The 24062-nt window shown below is 35.9% G+C and overlaps 1 protein-coding gene across 4 annotated transcripts in view; it reads right to left on the reverse strand.

The window, feature by feature from the left end:
• The window catches only part of LOC150108164 (CDK5 and ABL1 enzyme substrate 2), a 272612-nt gene that overhangs the window by 107118 nt on the left and 141432 nt on the right, over positions 1-24062 (reverse strand). For 3 of the 4 annotated variants that reach the window (XM_090390623.1, XM_090390622.1, XM_090390620.1), the window contains one exon: positions 19335-19480. In XM_090390623.1, coding sequence (XP_090246749.1) covers positions 19335-19480 — 146 coding nt within the window. The remainder of the gene's footprint in view (positions 1-19334; positions 19481-24062) is intronic. The other variant, XM_090390621.1, reaches the window with a different exon arrangement.

The raw sequence follows: 24062 nt of genomic DNA on the forward strand, positions 1-24062 counted from the left end.
TATCAAAGTTAATAAACAGCTATTTTTCTTATCACTCTGTGTTCACATCTATAGCATTAAAATCCAATCAACAAGAATTAGATGGGTGGATGGAGTTAAAGGAGCAACTGGAATGAGCTTGGAAATTTTGAAAGATATGGTCAGGGACAGATCTGAATGGAGAGAGTATATTCATAAAATCACCAGGAGTCAAAAACGACTTGATGGAACATAATAACACAACAATGAAAAATAAACATGACAACTAAAAAAGAGATAGAAAGAGAAAGATAAAGTTAAAGATGTTGAAACAGAATGACATAACGCAAATTTGATGGATCAGGTCCAAAGCCCATGAATTTATTACAGATAATTATTATTACGGGCAGGTCAAAGGAGTCCTTAGACTCATTGGGGGAGGCCCAACATCATGCCAAGAACAACTATTCAACATTCACACAGTATCTATCATACTTCACCTTGAACTCATTTACAGTCATGGCACCGACAACAGACTCTGTCAGCTTATTCCGCTCATTTACCACTTTCCAAGTAAAAAACCTAGCTCTAACACCCTTGCTAACCACACTCTTACCAAGCTTCCATGGATGGCCCCTAGTCCTCCCACTACCAGTCCTATTCTCAAAAATATCTTCTGAATTATCTTATAGAAACCCTTCAGTAATTTGAATGTCTCAATCATATCACCCCTTTTCCGCCTATCAACCAATTTATGCAGCCCACAAATCTTCAACCTGTTCTTAAGGTTCATTCCATCGTCTTGCTATTATCTTGGTCACTCGTCTCTGAATCCTCTCCACCTCCTCCCCATCCATAAGAAACCCTGGCACCAATATCTGGGCACAGTAGTCTAGATGGGGTCTTATCAAGACTCAATACAGAGGAACAATAACCTGTTTGTCTCTACTTGTTAAAGTATTTTTCAGCAACCAAGTGATTTGATGAGCTGAATTAGCCACTTTTGCAATGTGTCCCCTAAACTTCAACTCCCTATCCAGCAACACTCCCAAATCCCTGGCCTTGTCAATCTCATGGAGTACAGTTCCACCAATGTGATATACTGCTGTTAATCTTTTCAACCCAAAATGCAGAACCTTACATTTTGCCACATTAAATTGACATCCATTCTCCTCAGCCCAGTCCCCCAAACTATCCAAATCATCCCGCAAAATTTTGACATCCTGAGCATTTACTATTACTTCACTATTGCTCTACCCAACTTTGCATCATCCATAAACAGATGCACAGTTCCTCTCAGATCCTTTCCTATATCGTTAATGAACAAATTAAACAGTAGTGGTCCAAGAACAGAACCCTGCAGCACACCACTAGTCACAGGCCGTCTTTTGGACTCGACTCCTGAATAAACCACTCTCTGATATCTCTCCATCAACCACCCTCCTATCCATCTCACCAACCCTATATCCATTCTCATATGCTGCAGTTTTCTGATTAGAATTCTATGTGGTATTCTATCAAAGGCTTTACAAGGTCCAGTAGAATCACTGTAAACCCATTACCCTTATCCAGTTCAGCAGTCACTGTGTTATAGAACGTGAGCAAGTTACTGAGGCATGATCTACCCTTCACAAAACCATGCTGTCCCCATACAGTATCCCATTTTCATCTATCCAATCTTGTATTTTCCTCTTGACTATTTTCTTCAAAACCTTGACAACAATTCCTGATATGCTGATCGGTCGGTAATTTACAACAGCAGTCTTGGAACCTCCTTTATGCAGTGGAACTATTTCCCCCTCTTTCCACCCCCTTAGGACTAACCCAGACCCAAGTCTCAAATTAAACAAAATGGTCAAAGGCACTGACAATTCTTTAGCTGCTTCTCGTACGAGCTGGTATACCATCCAATCTCACAGATGAATTGACATTGAGGTTTTGTAATAGACCATTCACCTCCACTTCATTCACCACAAATCCCATATAAGCTGTTGGTTCTTCCATTTCTGCAGTGTCACCACCTGGAAGATATACTCTTGCGAAGTGCTCGCTCAGTATTTCTACTATATCAACTGATTCAGTTGTTTTCCTACCATCGGCATTCTTTAAAATCATTTTGCCGTATACATTTTTTCTTTTACTTGCAACATATCGAAAAATCTGTTTGGGATTCTCTTTAGCCTGCCTGTCTAATGTTCTTTCATTAGCCATGCAGGTTAAAGTTTCATTACATGCTGTCACAGATAGTTATCCCTTAATAACCGCATAAAATCCAATTCCTTTCTCCCATGTGTCTTGTCTTCTCCTCATCCCGATCAATGTTACCATAGTTGAAATCTCCCATAATAATTACCCTCCTTCCACTCATTTCTTCTATTTGGTTATGCATACTATCTCCACCATCTATTCTAACACCTGGTCTATAGCAGCACCCAATTGTATATTTTGTTCTGCTAGTCTCAATCTGACACCAAATGGCCTCAAATGTGCTCTTTTCTCTATCCTGCAATTCAACTTCTATTCTCCTTGGCTGCAGCTTATCAGCTATCATCAATAATACTTCCCCCCCATTTCATTCTCCCTGTCACTCCTCAACACACTATACCCCTCACATTCAATCTCACTAGCTATATCATCTTCAGTCAGCTATGTTTCACTAATGCCAATAACCTGTGGTCTGGAAGTGCCAACCAAGGCCAAAAATTCTTTCTTCTTGTTCCTAATACTCCTAGCATTAGTATACATGAATTGCAGAAGCCCGTTAGCCCCTTCCCTACCTTGATGCCTTATACTAACTATCCCATTCTGATTTATTGTCCTTCTTATTCGCTAGGGCATATTATACTCATTCATACACTCAACTGCCTCCGTAAGGTCAGCATATCTACTCCCCCCCCCTTAATAAATCTAGTTTCCCTGATTCTGCACATCCACTTCATTCAACAACACTTTTTCAAGTCTTCTTACACCAAATGCATTCAAATGCAAACCAACCACCTTATATATAGATCCTTTCGCCCATCGAACTCGCTCCACACATCCACAAATTCCACACCACTCATCCTGCATAACCCGTGCATAAAGTCATTAGCAATTATGGCCCTCCTAAACTGTTCACTGTCATACTGCGGCAACAGACTAACCATCCTAACTTTCTCACTCTTCTCTTTTGCTACCTCAAACAATTCCTTCAGGTCCTCTATCATATCCATTTTATCTCCTTTCAAATCATTCATATCTGCCACCACTATCATTTCTTTCACCCTTTGCTTTTGCTCCCTAATAGACTCACGTATTTAATGGTAGCACCAGGTTGGTAAGATTTTGTTAAACTCTCAACTATCACACCTCTTACTAACGAATCTCCATACAGCACTCGCTCCTTCATTTTGTTTACGTTCACAATCCTACTGTTATTTTTCTTATCATACTTTTTTTTTATTGGGTGGTACATTCAGTAGACATTTGTGCATACGCTCCAGCTGCCGCTTTGCCCTATGTATCGCTCTGCTCAATGCGATATGAAAATGTAGATGTGCGATCTCATAATGTAGATGAAGAACGAGGAAAATTTCGAGATGCAATGGTAGGAACAGCGTAAGAGATATAGAGAGGAACAAGTGGAAGAAGGAAAGGAAAGAAACAAATATTAAAAGAAGTTCTCATCATAGAGAAGTTCTCTATGACAAGATCAAAATGGTGAAAGAATTGTTTATAATAAGAGACCAAACCATACAAAAAGAAAAAAAAAAAGGAAAAGAAAAGAAAATTAAATTAAAAATAATAAAATTAATTAACTAGTACAATATAAAAAAAGCTAGGTTGAATTTACACATAAGTTGGAGGCAGATATGAATGGAAAGAAGAAAATCTTATATGGACTAATGAAGAATAGAAAAAAGAAATCAAGATCTTTAATAATTAGAGATTTAAACCATGTAACTATCGGATGAAGGATTAATGTGTGGTACTGTTATTTAAGAGTTCTCTTAAACTAAGATGAAGGCCATAGCAAAATAGACTGGAATGAATACAGAGATGAGAGAGATAATAGGGAGATTGAAGAAGCATTAAGATGAAGAATGGAAATCTGCTAGGATATTCATGTTGAAGTGATCATAATTTCTAGTCATTCATGATTCAAATGGTTGTGTGACATCTTTAGATTGATCAGGAGAAAGAAGGTGAATTCTGATGACTGAACAAGGGGTATTATTGTTCCAACATATAAAGGATGCTCAAGAAGGGAGTATAGTAACTATAGGGGAATAACATGATTATAATACCATGGAAAGATTTATAAATGATTATGGCAAGAAGACTAAGGGATGAAATAGAGGAAAGTCTAAGAGAAGAGGAGTTTGGTTCTAGAAAAGAGAGATTAACTGATGATTTGATTTATAGTGCAAGGGAAATTATGGAGAGACATTATAAATTTTGGAAAAACCTATCAGTTATCATCAAGAATATGTATGTCAAATGTAAGAATCATGTGAAGATCAAATCTGGTAATCTGGAGTGTCGTAATAATGGACTGACAAAAAAGAATCCAATCTCTAATTCTAATAGTGGTGATGAACACTATTTCATCACCACTATTCATCATGGTGATGAATAGTGTTCTAGACAGGACCCAAAAGGAGAAACAGCTGTGTTTAACGTGTTAAAATGGACAAATGGAACAGTGTGACACAAAAATATGGGTTACATATCAACAGCAAGAAGACAGAGTATGGTTTTAATCAAATAGAGAAAATGTACAAATTAACGGTGTTGCTAGATGAGCAAATCTTGAAGAGTAGTAAAAACTTCAAATATTTGAAAAGTGTATTTTCTAGTGATGGAAGTTTAGATCAGGAGACTGGACTGAAGCTTCTGATTGACAGAAGTTATGTTTGCCATTTTTTCTTATGCAGCAGGGACATAAGAAAATACAAGTAATGGAAATAAAAGTGTTGAACACAATAGTGTAAAAACAAGAAAAGAATAAGAAATAGACATTATTGATGTTGAAGAAATGTTTGTGAAGAATACAGAATACAAAAATTGACGGAAAACGGGCCAAGAGGAAGACCACAGAAAAGATGGAGAGACCAGATAAGAGAAGATTTAAAACTTGAGCTGGAACAGTGTTCATGGAGAAAGAATACAGGAGGCTAGAGGGAGATGGAGAGCTTTAATCCACTTGACCTGACTTTTCTGTTGGAGCAGCTGTTGATCTCTAAGGAGTTGTACAGGTGAGCAGTAGTGTTCTCTCGGATGGAAGAGTATACCAAGTTTTTTTGAGGTTGAAGCAATGCAGTGAGTAGGTGTCACAAAAGTTAGAAAGGACTGTGGGTCAGTGAAAGAAGAGAAATCCTGACTGGAGATCGCAATATTATGAAAAATAAGTATAGGCTGGGGAGCAATAAAGTTCAACAGATTAGCATCACCTCATTTGAGAAAGGCAAAGAGATCAGTAGTTATGGAAGATCTTGAAGCTTGTCAGATGACGAATAGAATCAATTCTATTCTTATATTGTCATCGGCAAAACTATTGATAGGAGCTGAGGTTACTGAGAGAAGATTATTAACAATGGCAATCCTACTTATAGAATTGTCAAATTCATGTTCAACATTCTCTGTCCTTTCATTGCTCAACTTCACACACAAAAAATAACACGGATTGTTTCTCATAAATCAAAGATTTAAAGATAGATCCTTCTGACAGTACCTCTCCTCTTGTCTAATATCTGTGGTTTGATTTGCTGAAATGTCACAAAGCTTTTCTTATCTGCATCAGAGAATGATTCAAATTTGAACTTGTCTCAGAATCTTACATATGGAATAATAAACTATTTTTGGCATATTTAAAAAAAAAAAAGAAAAGATTTTCCTACTCTAACCATTCAAAAACCACTCAGAAGATGACAAATAGATAGCACTTTTGTAGGTTAGAAACATACAGATCAGACGTTAAGGCATTATTATTATTATTATTATCTCATCTTCATGGAGTCAAAGGGCTCATCGCAGAAGATCTATACTTCCTCATCCAAAAAGATCATCAAGCTGTGTCTTAAATCCATTCACAATTTTTGCAAGCACCACACTTACATGCAATGCATTCAACTCACCAATCCATACAAAGAACCTGCTTCTCATTATCTTCTTATATGGCTTCTAGGGATGGCCTCTAGTTCTACCCTTGCCTCCTAATCTATGAAAAATCTCTTACATATTAATCGGGTAACAACCCTTCACCAACTTATATGTCATAATCATATCCCCTCTTCTTTTTCTATTCACAAGGCTCTGTAAGCTGCATTCCCCCTGACAGTCCAGAAACCTGACACTAACTTAGTAAACATTCTTTGACCTTCTAAAATACATCCTCATCTCCCTGAAAATAAGATGATCCAATCTGTGCACAGTAGTTCAAATAATACAACAGAATTTCATAAAATTATTCATTCAAGGATTTATCCATCCTTTTTGGATGAGAGGGTACTATGAGAGCTCTACTCCAATCATCTAGAATTCGTCCCTCTGTCCAGGTCTTCTGAATTATGCAGTGCAGCCACTGTAAGACTTATACACCCATACTTGAGCATTTCTGTTCGAATATCCTCTACTCCCACTGTCTCCACATTTCAGGCTTTTGATGGCTTTTTCTACATCAAGTATGGATATGAATTCCTGATTGCATGCCTGGTCAGTGTTTTTTACCACTGTCACTGATTGTTTTATTTAGCAATTTTTCAAAGTAATTACTTCATACTTCAATAATATCTTTTTCTCCAGTTTTCATGTCCCCTTTATCATCTCTAATTCCTTTTACAGCACTCTTTCCTCCATTTCTGAGCTTCTTCAACAACCTCCAAAATATCTTCCCGCCTTGATATTTATTTTCTATGTTCTTACCAAAGTCTTCCTATGACTTTTGTTTAGCTAGTTTTACATAGTGTTTAGCTTTCTTACATTTGTCTCTGTATTCTAAGAGCACAAGCTGACTTATTTTCCAGGAACTGTTGATATGCTTTCTTCTTTTCCTTCACTGCTTCTTTAACTTCTTGTGTCCACCATGGAGTTCTGATTTTTCTATTCTTGCAGACAACCTCACCACATGCCTCTCTGGCTGAATCAGTCAATGTTTTCTTCAAGGCTTACTACTGAATCTCCAAGGTTTGGTTCCTTTTCAGGCCTGCCGGCCTGGTTGGCCGAGTGGTTAGCATATCCGCTCTCCAGCCAAAAGGCTGCGGGTTCAAATCCCACTGTGGGCATGGATGTTTGTGATTATCTGTGAAAAATACTAGTGGTGGTGGTGGGTGGCGGTAGATGGCATTGGTGTAGATCAGGGGTCGGCAATCTGCTGCTCTTTTTGCTAATAAACAATCTATTTCTGAATGCAAAATGAATGTTATTTATTAAATTAGAAACTAAAAACTCTAAATTTAGCATTTGCAATAAATTAAGGACATTTTACATTAAGTCAAGGATATTTTACAATTGAAAATAGTACATGCGATGCTGAAAAATTTAATACTTTCATGTTTGAACTCTTTGAAATCATATGCGATAATCCTTCTTTACATTCTATTTACATTTTACAAAAATTCTACTTTATGGTGGATATGATTTCCCATTTAAACGCACTAAATAAGAAACTACAGGGAAAGGGAAATACAGCAGTTTTGCTTTTAGAAGAAGTGATTTCATTTGAACAAAAATTATATTTGTTTGCGACAACTTAGAAAAATACACATTATTACATTTTCCTGATAATAATTCCATAAATTTAACCTTTTTCAAAGAAACTGTGGTAAATATGTGATCTGCATTTAATGGGAGATTTGAGGAATTTAGAAAGAACAAGGAAACTATGTCATTTTTATTTCAACCACTTGAAATTAATCCTACCAAATTAAATTTTTCACCTTTTGCTGGAATTGATGAGGCTGCATTTCAACTTCAGTTAGAGGACCTGAAAACCCAGGATTTGTGGAATTCAAAATTTAGAAATCTTAAAGCTGACCTGTAGGAGTTGGAAAGACAAAAATCTACCTTTGCAATACAAAAAAATGGTCTGAAATAGAAGATCTTAAAAAGCAAGATCAGATTGTATTTGACACGTGGAATTGTTTACCAGAACTTACATTCGGTGATTTCAAACATACGCATTTGGACTTCTATCGATTTTCGGATCAACATATTTCTGTAAGCAAATATTTTCTAATACGATTTTTATTAAAAGTAAGCTGAGAAACCTACTAAACAACATGAATCTTATGTCGTGTTTGAAAATGATTCGTATTCGCCGCATATTGAGAAATTATCCCAAGAAGTTCAACAGCAAAAGTTGCACTAAGAAGATATTTTAAATTAAAAAAAAAAAATTAAAGAAATAGGTATATTACTGGATTTTATACATATGTTTTTGTAAGGAGGAGCAAATCTTTGTTTTATTATTTAATATTTAAAAATATCATATAATTTCGTGTGACATGCCACCTGTATGTGATAACGTGTTACTGTAAAAAAAAAAAAAAAAAAAAAAAAAAAAAAAAAAAAAAACTGAATAAATAATTTAATTATAATATTTTTCAATGTAGTTTCTAAATTTACAGCAGTGATGCGCAATTAAATAGTAAATCAAATATTCGGTTCGATTCGCAAAAAGAATATTTTTGTTTTCTTTGATAAGAAAGTATTCATTTATTTTCCATTATTTAGGTATATTTTAATTTTTTAACCTGCACAAATAAATCCACATGTAAAAATCAACATTCATGAAATACATTTTTAATTAAAATATACTAATTCTGCTGTACAAAACGAACACCGTGGACCACACAAAAAACCTGAGAGGGCTGCATGCAACCTGCAGACCATTGGTTGCTCATCACTGCGTGCGGCTTCCTAAATATTTTTTAACAGATATAATTTTAAAAATGGCTCTTCAATCCAAAAAGGATGCTGACCCCTGGTGTAGATGAAGGTAGTTGTGAGTGGTGGAGATGAGAGTTATAGAATAGGTGCCCTCCCCTCGATGAGTCTTTGGACTCCCTGAAGGTGTTATGTAATAATACTAATAATGTTTGTGTATTTTAGTCTACAGTTCACATCTGAGAGCTGCTCAACTTTTATTTGCTTTAAAACTTTCTTACATGTTCTTCTTTTCAATATGAAATTCAAATTTATCCTTGTCAAGACTAAAAGGTGATTACTTCCAATTTAATCCACTGTACACTCTAGTGTCCTGCACCAGGGAGAAAATATCACTATCAACAACAACACAGTCAATGAGACTTTTCTTATCCTTGTCTCATCTCTACTTGTTCTTCTTTTCAATATGAAATTCAATTTTATCCTGGACAAGACTAAAAGGTAATCACTTCCAATTTAATCCTCTGTACACCCTAGTGTCCTGCACCAGGGAGAAAACATCACTATCAACAATAAGTCAATGAGACTTTTCTTATCCTTGTATCTCTACATGTGAATTTGTGCACATTTTTATGTTGAAACATTGTGTTAGTAATAATCAGTCCATGTTCTGAGCAGAAATCCAACAGGTATTTGCCATTATTATTAGCTTTGCTCTTTTCTCCAAACATTTTTGAATGCCTGACAATCATTTCCTACTCTGCCATTTAGATCCCCAACAAAGAACAACTTCATTCATTGTGTCAGCTGGTTTCTCTAAAGCCTCAAAAAATTCCTCCACTTCTTGGAGTCCCACCTCCTGTGGGACCATAGGCACAAATAAGTTTATTTGTCCAGTTCCCCATTCTGATATTTGCCCACATCACGCTACTTGAAATTGCCTACCATTCAAGATTAGTTTTGCATTTAGCATTGAGTACTATGGCTACTCCTTCTTTTCCTTGTTTATCATTGCCTGAATATAACATTTTGTATTTATTGTTCAGAAAGATCTCACAGGTGTTTGTCTTTTTTGCTTCAGTCACTCCTATTACGTCGATGTGGTACTTATCCAATTCCTCAGCTAGCTCTATTTCTTTGCCATTCAGGCTTCTTATGTCGATAGTAGCGATCCTCTGGTGACATTGAGTTGAGGTGTGTTTTAGGATTTGTTCCAGTAGCTGACTTTTTGCTGTGGACCCTGGTTCCCTGGCAAAAACACTGGGGCCTTATTTAACTGGGTGATTCCCCAGCCGGCCTGAAATTCTGTCATTTTGTACCATCATTTTAAAATGTGGTTTAAGCCAATAAGAATACAATTTTGTCAGAAAAATTCCAAATTGCCAGCCCATCCTCGTTTGTTCGGTATCCACACAGATACCTAACAGGGTGCAACATGAGAAGGTGAGTATTGGACATTAGGTAAAGGCCTGGTCAGTTCTCCACATTCCTTTAAAGGCTATGTGGAGGTCTCCTCTCAGTTATACGGCTTTGACCCTTAAATACCCCTGAGAAATGAATGAGAAGAAAAAAAACTGATTGAGAATAAGAGAATGGCCTACATGAATATAAATATTAAGTATTTCCAGTGATTTAATTCAGTTTTTATATTCAACAAAATGCTCATTAAACAGGCTACTCTTTGAAGCAAATAGTTGATTCTACTGAAAGTCCTGTTTACAGACTTGCCAAGTTTTTGTTGTTTAACATTTACTGCTTTTTCACAGATGCTCAAGTTCATACATCAAAAATATATAGATTTTCTCTCAAAAATTAAAGATTTGATAATTTTTTGATTATCAAATCTTTAATTTTTGATTTGGTTATTAATATTAATAACTGATTATTTTGACATCATGGTAAATTTTGAAATCACCTACCTTTTTTTTACCGATGTAGCATCAGTCATGTGGAACATTTGTCTCAAAATATTCTTGCTGCCATCATTCAAATTGGAACTTAACTCAGAATATTTCCACTGGAAGAATAAACTTTATAAAGAAGTCAAAGGAACTGCCATAGACAGTCAATTGTCCGCTATCCTAGCAAACTATTTTTTGAAGTCTTTAGAAGAAAAGATTTTTCATGTTATCTGTCATAGAACATTCCATACGGAGGTGGTGTAGTGACAAAATGTTTTACAAATTAAGATTCAAAGTTTTTTCTTATAAAAAAAAATACATGAAATCAATCTTCATCTCCAAAGAGAAACTGAAGGTTCTTTTTTTTATATCAGGCTACCACAAATCCATCTTCTCTGGATGCAATGCATATCCATCTTCTGCACATCAGCCATCCCAAAAATGCAAAGAATGAAATCATTGTAAACAAGAACTCACAATATATGCTTCTGCAACAGGAAATGTCAAATATTAAGAAAAACAGTGCTTGCTTAATAGATGAGGTTATTATGGGATATTTGACTTTGCACAGTGTGAAACCACCAGGCTACTTACTGAATGTCTGAAGTGAATTTTTCCATGTTACTTTATGCCTTTCATAAGTGAGGTAGTAGAGATCAAACAGAACTTATTCAAGTTTTATATTTGCTCTCTGTAACAGAATTTATGAATTATCATTTTTAGAATTCTGGATTATTTCAGCCTACTTGTAAAACAACATAACCATCACCAACAAAAAATGTTCTTAAATGGCTACAATCCAAAGGCGACAAAAAATTATTGATCACTTCTCTTCTAAATCTGCTAACTCAACAAAAAGTAGCCAGGACCTTTTACTGATGCATAAGATCGCTCTGAATGTGTAGCAAAGATTCCCAGGAAGTTTCAGCTAAATGCTACCTTCAAACCATTAAAAAAATAATAAAAAAAATCTGCTGGCTATTGTTTTCTCTTTAAGACAACAAACTTGTCCCTCTTTTAGTCAAACAGACCATTCAACTGAGAAGTGAATCTATGTACATCAGCAATATATTTGGTTTTTGAAAAATGTCTCATAAGTCCAGACTGGTTTATCATAGAGCTGAAACTAACAAGAGCAGGGGTCAGCAACCTTTTCAGACTCGGGGGCCACATTCAACTTATATTTTTAATAATCAGGCTGCAAGCATTTAATTAAGCGAAAATAGTAAGTGAAAAAATATTTGAGTTATCAATTTTTATTATGAAAAATTATTATCACATAAAAACAATATAATATATATTATGCATCACAATATGTTTGTCTCCCTGCTTTTTTGGCAAGCATCGATAACATTTTTGGATATTTTCTAACAAAAATGCGTTCTTTAATGTGAGCCAAAATCTCGGTTGTTGTTGAATGAAGTCGCCTTTGTTATCCCCACTCATGATGACTCACAAGGTTGACTCACCAAGTCGCATGGCGATATCAAGAAGTATAGGTATAAAATTATTTTTAATTTATTATTCATATTATAAAATGTATTATTTAAATAATTCAACATACGGCACGTAAGTATGGTCAACTTTTTATGGGCCGCCAAAAATGCACGTCTGAAATGAATTTTTCAGTTACTTACCTAGCCTGCGGGCCACCGGCCCCTGAACTAGAGGATTCCTTTGAGATAATACAAATTTGCTCTACGAAAATATCCTTAAATATGAGCATTATTTAAAGGAAAGCTCTGAAGACTTATTACACTACCCCATTGCTATGAAAACAAAAGGAATGAAAGAAAGTAATGCCTCCTATTTTTTTCCATCATCATCTTCTTCTTCTACAGCTTCTCCCACTTAAGTGGGGTCACTGTTTATTATGAGTCTCCTCCACACATTCCAGTCTTGGGCTGTCACCACATCCAAGTTCTTCATCTTCAAGTCCTCTTCTACCAGCTCCCTCCATCTCTTCTTTGGCCGCCCACGCTTCCGCCTTCCTTGCACATCCATCTGCATAACCCTTCTTCTCACATATTCGTCCTCCCTCCTCATCACATGACCAAACCATCTCAACCTTGCCTCCTGTATTTTCGCTCCTAAGTTCGTAACTTTTGCTGTTCCCCTGACATAGTCATTTCTCAGATGATCCTTTCTGGTCACACCGCACATCCACCTAAGCATTCTCATCTCTGCTACTTCCATCCTGCTGATGTTATTTTGCCTCAGTTTCTATAGCATATGTCATAGCTGGCCTCACTACTGTCCTATAAATTTTGCCTTTCAGATTGATCGGCACCCTCTTATCGCATAACACTCCAGCCATCTCCCTCCAGTTCCTCCAACCCGCTTGTATCCTGCATCCCACTTCCTTCTCAGCTCCTCCATCTTCTTCCACTGTTGAACCTAAGTATCTAAAGTCTCTCACCTTCCTGATGACTTTTCCTTCCAGCTCCAGATCTGTCTCCTGGCCACCGCACAACACATATACTCTGTCTTACTTCTGCTTAGTCTCTTACCTCTCTCTTCCAGTACATTAAATATAATTTACTTAACAATGGCCTTTACAAGAATTAATTCTGCATCTTTCATGCACATTGTCATTTTTCAACAAATTCCTCATAATTTTCTCTACACTTTTGTCATCACTGAGTGAGATGATGTGATGATCCAGTAAGTCTTTACTTTGACAATGGAGCTCTTCATGAATGGCTTGTTTCACTCCTTATCATCTGCTAAATGAAATCCTTGTGATGCATCTTTCAGGGGGTCAAACAGGTGGTAATAGAGGGTCCTAGATCTGGGCTAGGGGAAGGATGGGAAAGACTATTCCAGTCAAATGTTGCAACTGAATCCTTTACGCGTAAAGTTTGCAATTTTACCCGACCTAACACCAGTTGCAATTGCATCTGGTGTTAAGTCAGGCATGGTCATGAAGAAGGAAGACTTCATTCATGTTTTTAGTATGCTGAACTCTACAGATGTGTTTTTTCAATTTCTGCAATGTCTCTATGTACTGTTCTGAATTGACTGTGATGCCTCTCTCTCTCTCTCTCTACAAAGTCCACAAGTAAGGTCCAAAGTTTGCTCAGGACATGATTATTATGACTTCATCCATAGAAAGCTGTATTTTTTATTTTTTTTTCTTGTGCAGTGAATTGAGATTGATTCTTCATTTCCCAGTCATAACGGCGAATCAATTTTCATCAGCTGTGACTATGCATCACAGGAAAGGTACTCCCCCCCCCTCCCCTCATTCTTGCAGCACTGAAGTTCCATACAGATGATTTTCTGTACATCTTTATGCACTGCTCAGCATTTTTTGCACTCAACCAGGTGCAAACTGTAATGTAGCCAACATCATTAATGATGGCCACTGCTACTGGATTTCAGATACTGAATGCAATGTGCAATTTATGAATTGCACATTCAAGAATTAGTTTTTGTAAAAACCATTGTTAAATGAGGGTGAAAAAAATAGGAGGTATTACTTTTTTTTTGTTCCTCCTGTTTTCATAATCTTAGGGGAGACCACACTCCTACCAGGTGCGTACCCAGGGTGGCAGATGGGAGAAACCCAAACGAACCCATTTGAATAAAGAGCTGTGGACCAAAGGATGTAGCAGAGGCATTGCAAGCTGGCTACCTTATTATGCCAGTAACTTCCATGAGCTGGAGAAAGTCTACAAACCGAGATAGTGCTACTGAGTATGGGACAGCTGACGCACCTACTCTAAGACCATATAGAGTAGGTGAGAAATCAGCAGTGTGGTCAGCCAAGGACATGAAACATGTGGCCACCCTCAACATAAGATCACTATACCAACCTGGAAAATTTCAATTAGTCCAGAAAAATTTTAAGACTGAAATGGAGTATTTTAGGTTTATCAGAGACACATTCGTGCAGAGATGGATTCACCAGAAGGAAGACCATACTTCTCAGAAAGAAAAGATAACATACACAGAGAAGGAGTTGCATTATTAATTGAGAAGAAATTTACACACTCAGTAATTGAAATAAAACCAGTGTCTCCTAGAATAATCACCGGCAAACTTCAAGCAAAAGAAAAAGGTGAAACAATTAAAATAATCCAAATATATGTACCAGACAGTAACCATTCAGAGGAAGAAATAGAAAATTTCTATGATGAACTACAACAGGAAATAGATAATTCCAAAAATAGAGAACACATGATAGAGATGGGAGATTTTTACGCTAAAATAAAACAGTTCACAGCAGACAAAAAAATATGTGATGGGGAAATTTGGATACGGAGAGCTTAACGACAGAGGAGAACAATTACTCCACTTCTGTAAAGCAGATGATCTAATGATTGCAAACACATTGTTCTATCAATGTCCTAATAATAAATATACATGGACATCCCCAGATGGTAATATAAAGAGCTGCATAGACTATATCATCATAAACAAACAATGGAAAAGAACAGTAAATAATGTACGAACATTAAACTTTTGATATCGACACTGACCATGAAATATTAACTGCCAAAGTGAAGATAAAATTCAACAGGAAAAACAATATCAGAAAAGAAGAAGAAAACATCAACCTATCAAAACTAAAAGATAGCTCAAGCAGAAGTCGATTTTTAGAACAGATGTGCTTGAAATTAAAACCTTCCATCTTCCAGAACAGTGGAAAATACTGGGAGGAAGGAAAAGAAACAGTGTTATCAATTGCAAAAGACACTCTAGGTAGAAAACCCAAAATAAACAAACAGGGGATAACTCAAGAAATCGTAGCTACAATGAAGAGAATAGAGAAAAATACAGAGCACTAAAAAATAAAGTTAATAACCTATGCAAAAAGCCAAAGAAAAATGGTTAGAAGAAAAAGATAAGAAAATGTTTTGTTGGTATGCTTCTTGGCATACCCACCTAAAAGTCTTCCATGACACTATAAGAGAAATTACAAAGGAATTCACAGCAAAAAGCAGTAACAGTGATAAACAACAAGATGACTGAAACTGGGAATATTGAAGATATAAGAAAAATCTGATCAAACCATTTTAAGACTATCTTTCACCACAGAAACAAAACTACAATGCCAACAACAAAATAAAATAACGACCACCCAAAAATTTTACAAGAAGTTAGATACGCAATAAAACAGATGAAAAACAATAAAGCACCATGCATTGATACTATCTCTACTGAACTGTGGTCATATGGAGGCAGCACTTCAATAGAATATTTAACAACGCTATTCAATAAAATACTACAAACAGGAGAGATTCCAGATGACTGGAGAAACTGGAAAGATCATCCCAATATACAAGAAAGGAGACTGCAGAAATTACAGACCAATCAATTCACTCTCTCACATCTATAAAATATTCATAAGAATTATACAAAATAGATTAAAAAACACCTATGAAGAACGGATGGGCATAGAACAAGATGGTTTCCGAGGAAACTATTCAACAATAGACCAGATTTTCATATTGCATCAACTAGCAGAGCTCGGCTGGGAAGACCATAAAGAACTATATTGTTGTTTTGTGGACTTTAAACAAGCTTTTGATAGCATCAACAGAGAAATCCTTCTTAAAGTTCTATTAGAAAAGAAATAGACAATATATAATACAGTTTCTGATAAAATATTACTCTAAGACAAATGCAATAATCAAAAAGGACACACTCACAACAGAACCCATAGAAATCCAAAAAGGAGTAATGAAAGAATGTCCATTATTTATCCCCATGCCTATTCAACATATATCTAGACGAAGTTGTAAAGAAGGCAACAGACAATGAGCCTGGAATCAATGTCAATGGCTTAAACATAAATAATATCAAATATGCGGATGATCTCGTCCTTATTACAAGAATCACAAATGAACTACAAAGGTTGATAAAGAAGCTAAACGAAACCCGTAAAACATATGAAATGACAATAAATATACAAAAGACAAAAGTGATGAAAATAGGGAGGTACAGAACTACCATCTCAGCCACCCTAAATGGAGAACAAATAGAACAAGGAGACAACTTCATACATCTTGGATCAAAACTAACAGAAACAATAGATGAACTCAAAACAATCAAACACAGAAGAGCGATAAGATGGACACCACCATGGGAAAATTACAGAAAATCTGGAAAACAAACAAGATATCTAAGCAAACCAAAATCAAATTATATGAATCAATAATTATACTGACAGTCATCTATGGAGCAGAATCACGAACAGTTAAGAAAAGAGAGGAGAAAAACTGCTGGCATTTGGAATGAAATGCTTAAGAAAAATAAGTAGAACAAGTTGGATAGAAAAGAAAGCAAACAGCACAGTCAGACAAGAATTATTGTATAAAAAGACAATAATAGAAAAAATTAGAAAACAACAACTGAGATGGTTTGGCCACACTGTACACATGGAAGCAGACAGACTTCCTAATGTTTTAATCAATACTTTTCCAAATGAAAAAAGAAGACCCGGAAGACCAAGAATTACCTGGCTGAAATTAATAAAGAACCGGGATGCAGAACATATAACGAAGTTTTTTGAACAGTAAGGAATATAGAAGACTCAACCTGTCTTAGACAGAAGAGAAGAAGTTTTCATAATAATCGGAAATTCAAAACTAAACAATTTCAACTATGGTTTCAACACTGTCCAGAACCTAAAATGGGAAAAAGAAAATATTTTTTGTATTTTAAAATTACAATTTCTGCAAACTGTGAGAACAGAAGGTGCATCATTGTGATCAAGATGTGCGTTGTGTAATAAGGCTTCAGACCAATGTTCATATTTAAGGATATTTTGATAGAGCAAACTGGTATTATCTCAAAGGAATCCTCCAGTTACTTTCAGCTTCATGCTAAACCTGTCTGGTTATTAGGATTTTTTATCAAAAGTCAAATACGAGGGTGGTCTGAAAAGTTCTCGGCCTCGACCATGGATGGCAACACTATTGGCATGATTTTTTTTTCTAAGTTGGTACATCTGTCATAAGCATCTATGTGAAACTGCAAGTCATTCTATCAAGTAGTTTGTTTTATACAGCTCTCTGAAGCAAAAGTGTTGTCTGTATCCCTTGAAATGGATACAATGGGTATAGTGCGGTTATAAAATTCTTTGTAAAAGAAAGTTTAATGCCAAAAGAAATTCATTCGAAGTTCATAAAAGTTTATGGATACTCTTCTCCTTCATTTTCGACAATTAAGAAATGGGCTGCCGAGTATAAACATGGCCATACCAGCCTTGAAGCTGATCCATGTGAAGGACGTCAAAAAGTGTAATAACATTTTTTGACGTCCAAGAAATCATTGATCAAGTGCATGATATAGTACTGGATGACTGGCGGGTCAAAGTACGTGAAATTGCTGAGACTATAGGCATTTCAAAAGAATGTGTAGGATATATTTTGCATGAAGAATTGCAAATGAAAAAGCTTTGCACAAGATAGGTGCCACGCTTGCTCACATCAGATCAAAAACACACTCGCATGAAAATCTCTGAACAGTGCTTGGAGCATTTTAACAAGAATAAAACTGATTTCGTGCATTGATTTATTACTGTGGATGAGAATTGGATTCATCATTACACACCAGAATCCACACAGTAGTCAAAATAGTGGACAGAAGTCGGTTGTTCAGTGCCAAAGAAGACAAAGTCGGTTCCATCAGCAAGAAAGGTCATGGCATCGGTGTTTTGGGATGCTAAATGCATTTTTTTTATTAATTATCTTGAAAAGGGTAAACCAATAACTGGGGAATATTATTCTGATCTTTTAACCAGATTAGACGAAAAAATTTGTGAGAAAAGACCTGGTTTGCAGAAGAAAAAAAAATCATCTTTCATCAGGCAATGCACTTGCCCAAAAAGCTGTTTTGGCAATGGGAAAATTAAGGGATCTGCACTATGAATTGTTGGAACATCCACCCTATTCCCCAGAGGTGATTGCAGCTGTAGAGGGGTATTTTGCAGATCTTACTGAGAACCACTACAGGGAAGGGATAATGGCACTGGAGCATCGCTAGAATAAATGTATTAGTCTTAAGGGAGATTATGTTGAAAAATAAAAATAATTTTGAAATTATAAATTCGTGTTTTTCATTGTTAAGCCGAGAACTTTTCAGACCACCCTCATATAGCACTAATGTTCATAGATTAACTTCTCAGCTGAATGGTCTGTTTGACTAAACAGAGGGGAAAGCTTGTCTTTAACAGAGGACAATACCAGCAGATTTTTTATTTTTTAATGATTTGAAGGTAGCATTTAGCTACGAAGGACCATTACATTCCTAATGATGACAAACTGAAAAGCTCATTGATGACTTCTGGGTACATACACCATGAATAAATTAGTAGAGTAAAATATGGATGAAAACAAAAACAATTTCAATTTAAATACTACAGAAAACTTACTATAGGAAACGTCATTATAACACTGCAACAAACTATCAAAAAATCCCAACCGATCTTCATGTGCACAATGCCATTGTGAAGGAAATTCACTATAATAAAAAATCCAATTGTGGTCCCTACAAGTTTGTTATAGTGAGAGCTAGACTGTACAATAAAATCCACATACATCATATTTATCTATATACACCAACTTTTCATAATATACAAAAACTTAAAAAGAAACTTACAATATATGAAGGAAATGCCAAGACAGTACTGTGTTTTCCAGCAATCAACTCAGGATCATCTAAAAGGTAAGGATTGTAGCCTGGCCCACTAGTATGGCATGGATGATGGCAGGGTGAATGAGCTTCTTGCCAATCAACTGTAACTGCTGAGTATAATTATGACCATTACATAACATTCATATGTTCACTCACTCACTCACTCACACACACACACACACACACACACACACACACACACACACACACACACACACACACACACAACATTCAATTTTGCAATACATAAATTGTCTGTGTAATCTGATTTGCAGGTGTGATGTGTACATCTTTTGGATGTTATATAACTAAAGTCTTTAGTTATATAACATCCTGTCCTGGTAAACTAATTATCTAATAAAATAATCAAATTCGAATATGAAATATACCAAAAGTAAGTTTGCTTTCCTGGTTAGTTGAATGAATAGTGCTTCGGTCTTCCAACCAGTAAGTTATGGATTTGAATCTTACCATGGGCATGGATGATTCCAAATGTCTTCTTTAGGTGGAAGATTAATTGCATTACCCATTGTGGGACTACCAAACTGCTTATTAGAGACTTGAAGTGGTTTGAAAAAGTTCCATGTTTGGTCTAAAAGCAGGAGTTCCACATTATCTTGAGCCCACCCATAGTACAAAATGTACTCTGTCTAGAAGAAAAGTAATAAGACAAAATTTGTATAAAATTGTGTATCTATTAACTGTCTGACACATTGTGTTTGCCTTTGAAGTACCTAACCCACATCTGCACGAAACACACCAATTCTAATGTTCTTTCCATGTGGTATAACAGGAATGGAAGCCTTCTTCTGTTAGCTAGTTTATGATTCCTCATGGCTTTTGGGATGTTTTATACAGTCTCAAAATGGGAAACTGTCTTCTTGTTCTTGAGCCTAGGGGGGAAAAAAGCATGCAGAGACAAGTTGAGTGAATACTGTGGCTGCTCCAATGTTGGCATGCATTTTTTGGCTAAATACTCATGAAATGACAGTGAGGAACGAGATGGTGCATTGTTGAATCATCACCATATGCCCACTCAATTTTATCAACTATTGCAGGCACTATTGTTCAGTTTAACACAAAATGTAATTGCAGATCATTGTTCAAGATTTCGTTTCTCCATTTTCATGACAAACACACTAGACATGCATTCACTAAAACACAATAACTTGGCAGGTGTTTACCCTACTGATGAGAAACTGGTACTAATGGAAAGAGTAGGAATCGCTCTAACATACATCAGCATTAGTCTGACAGTGCTGCCAATTGTCGCAATAAAAAAATCTCATTACTTTTCTGATAGACCTCATATGACAGATTTACGAGCTCATGTGGGTAGATTCATGTAATTTTTTTATTTTATTTTAGTATAACTGACACTAAACTGATATTTTATTCAGACTAAATGTAGTAAAATTATGATTACACAAACTTAAAAGTTGAGTACTTTTTTCAATGTATGCACCTAATGGATTTAAAAAAACATTAAAAAAACTACATAACTGAAATAAATATGCAAGTAGCAGGGATCCCTAACAGTCAATCAGCATAAGGCTTTTCTATAAAGGCATGGACCAGACTTTCCAGTTACTATAAATCTAACAGTTACTTTAGGATCAAAGTTAGAAAAGTGACAGAGGTATCTGACTCAACCATCAGAGCATCTTCCTGTACACTTTCTGAAAGCAGATATCAGGAAATGATGATGATGATGATGAAATCTAACTTGAGGAACTTACTGTTCCCCTGACTTTAACCTGATTAATTTTTTATGCTGAATGCCAAGAGACATTGCTAATCAAAAGAAAAATAATCATAAAAACAAATAAATAATAAACATTATTTTGCTTATGTTACTTTTGCAATGTTTATTAATACTATAAAGCAACTGAAAATACTAAAAAACTTATTTTTGATTTTGGGAAATTGCTACTTTATAGAATGTGTCTACATCTAGAAATGTTATTTATTTAAAATAATCCCTGTATTTTAAGCAAATAATAATCATTAATCAGATGACCAGGGTGAACAGTGCAAGTCGGCTACTGAAACAAACTCAAAAACTCAACATCAGCAGAATTCAAGATAGATATGATTAATGTCAAAAGTGGAAAAGAATGGAAAAGAAGTCAAAAGAAGGGGTGCTTAAGGGTCAAAGCTGTATAACTGAGAGGAGACCTCCACATAGCCTTTAAAGGAATGTGGAGAACCGACCAGGGCTTCTGACCTAATGTCCAATCCTCACCTTCTCGTGGTGCACCGTGTTGGGTATCTACTTTGATACTGAACGAACGAGGATGGGCTGGCAATTTGGGATTTAGCCGACCAAATTGTATTCTTATTGGTTAAACCAAAATAAAAAATGATGGTACAACATGACAAAATTTCATGCCGGCTGGGGCGTCGCCCGGTTAAACAAGGTCCCCGTTGTTTTCGCCAGGGAACCAGGGCGAACAGCGAAAAGTCAGCTACTGGAACAAATCTGAAAACAAACCCCAACTCAACATCACCAGAGTTAAAGATCGGTACTATCAACGTAAGAAGCCTGAATGGCAAAGAAATGGAGCTAGCTGAGAAATTAGATAAGTACCAGATCGACATAATAGGGGTGACTGAAACAAAAAAGACCAAAACTGGTGAGATCTTTCTGAGCAATAAATACAAAATGTTATATTCAGGCAATAACAATCAAGGAAAAGAAGGAGTAGCCATAGTATTCAACACAAAATACGAGGCTAATCTTCTTGAATGGCAGTCAGTCTCAAGTAGAGTAATGTGGGCAAATATGAGAATGGGGAACTGGACAATGAGACTTATTTGTGCCTATGGTCCCACAGAAGGTTCTACTAAGGTAGAAGTGGAGGAATTTTTTGAGGCTTTAGAAAAAGCAACTGACACAATGAAAAAGGAAAAGTTAGTCCTTGTTGGGGATCTAAATAGTAGAGTAGGAAATGATTGTGAGACATACAAAAATATTTTGGGAAAATTTGGAGAAAAGAGCAAAGCTAATAATAATGGCAAATATCTGTTGGATTTCTGCTCAGGACATGGACTGGTTATTACTAACACCATGTTCCAACATAAAAATGTGCACAAATTCACATGGAGAGAAGAGGCTAGGAATAAGAAAAGTCTCATTGACTATGTTATTGTTGATAGTGATGTTTTCTCCCTGGTGCAGGACACCAGAGTGTACAGAGGATTTGAAATTGGAAGTGATCACTATTTAGTCTTCAGCAGGATAAAATTGAATTTCATATTGAAAAGAATAACATGTAAGAAAGTTTTAAAGCGAATAAAAGTTGAGCAGCTCTCAGATGTAAACTGTAGACTAAAATACAGAAATATTATTGAAAAGAAAATGAAAGAGTTTGAGAACAGGAATCAAACCTTGGAGATTCAGTGGCAAACTCTGAAGGAAACATTGATTGATTCTGCCAGAGAGGCATGTGGTGAGGTTGTGTGCAAAGATAAAAAAATCAGAACTCCCTGGTGGACACAGGAAGTTAAAGAGGCAGTGAAGGAAAAGAAGAAAGCATATCAAAAGTTCCTGGCAAATAAGTCAGCTTTTACTCTTACAGAATACAGAGACAAATGTAAGAAAGCTAAACAGTGTGTAAAACTAGCTAAACAAAAGTCATGGGAGGACTTTGGCAAGAATATAGAAAATAAATATCAAGAAGGTGGCAAAATATTCTGGAGGTTGTTGAAGAAGCTTAGGAATGGAGAAAAGAGTGCTGTAAAAGGAATTAGAGATGATAAAGGTGAAATGAAAACAGGAGAAAAAGATATCCTTGAAGTATGGAGTAATTACTTTGAAAAACTGCTAAATGAAACAAGCAGTGATGACAGCACAGTGATAAAAAACATTGACCAGGCATGCAGTCAGGAATACATATCCATACTTGAAGTAGAAAAAGCCATCAAAGGCTTGAAATGTGGAGAGGCAACAGGAGTAGATGATATTCGACCAGAAATGCTGAAGTATGGTGGTATATGAGTCTTACAGTGGCTGCACTGCATAGTTCAGAAAGCCTGGACAGAGGGACGACTTCCCGATGATTGGAGTAGAGCTCTCATAGTACCCATATATAAAAAGGGAAATAAAACTGAATGTGAGAATTACAGAGGTATTTCCCTACTGAGTGTTCCTGGCAAGATCTATGCAAGTATACTTGAGAAACGGTTGAGAAGAATTGTGGAAGAAAAACTTGGTGAAGAACAAGCTGGATTCAGGCCAAATAGAGGCTGTCAGGATCAGATCTTCACTTTACGACAAATAGTCGAGAAAGCATGGGAATATAACAAAGATCTGTATTTAAGTTTTGTCGATTTGGAAAAGGCATATGACAAGGTGCCAAGAGAGAAGCTATTCAATACGCTGCAGTTATATGGTGTCAATGGGGCATTATATTAAGCAATACTTAGTCTTTATTTGAGTTGTGAGTCAGCAGTTAGAATTGAAGGAAGTACAGGAAGATGGTTTAATGTTAAATCTGGTGTGAGACAAGGATGTACATTATCCCCTCTGTTATTCATTAACTATATGGATCACATTATGAAGGAATGTGGTATTAAACCTAATATGAAAATTGGAGATGTTAATGTCAGCTCTTTGCTTTATGCGGATGATGTTATACTTTTAAATAAATCCGCTACAAGTCTGCAAGATTCTCTGACTAAATTGAATAA

This window comes from Typopeltis vanoorti, chromosome 3 (genome assembly GCF_054136105.1).
Source record: "Typopeltis vanoorti isolate ZY-2024b chromosome 3, IOZ_Tvanoo_1.0, whole genome shotgun sequence".
Taxonomy (NCBI): Eukaryota; Metazoa; Arthropoda; class Arachnida; order Uropygi; family Thelyphonidae; genus Typopeltis; species Typopeltis vanoorti.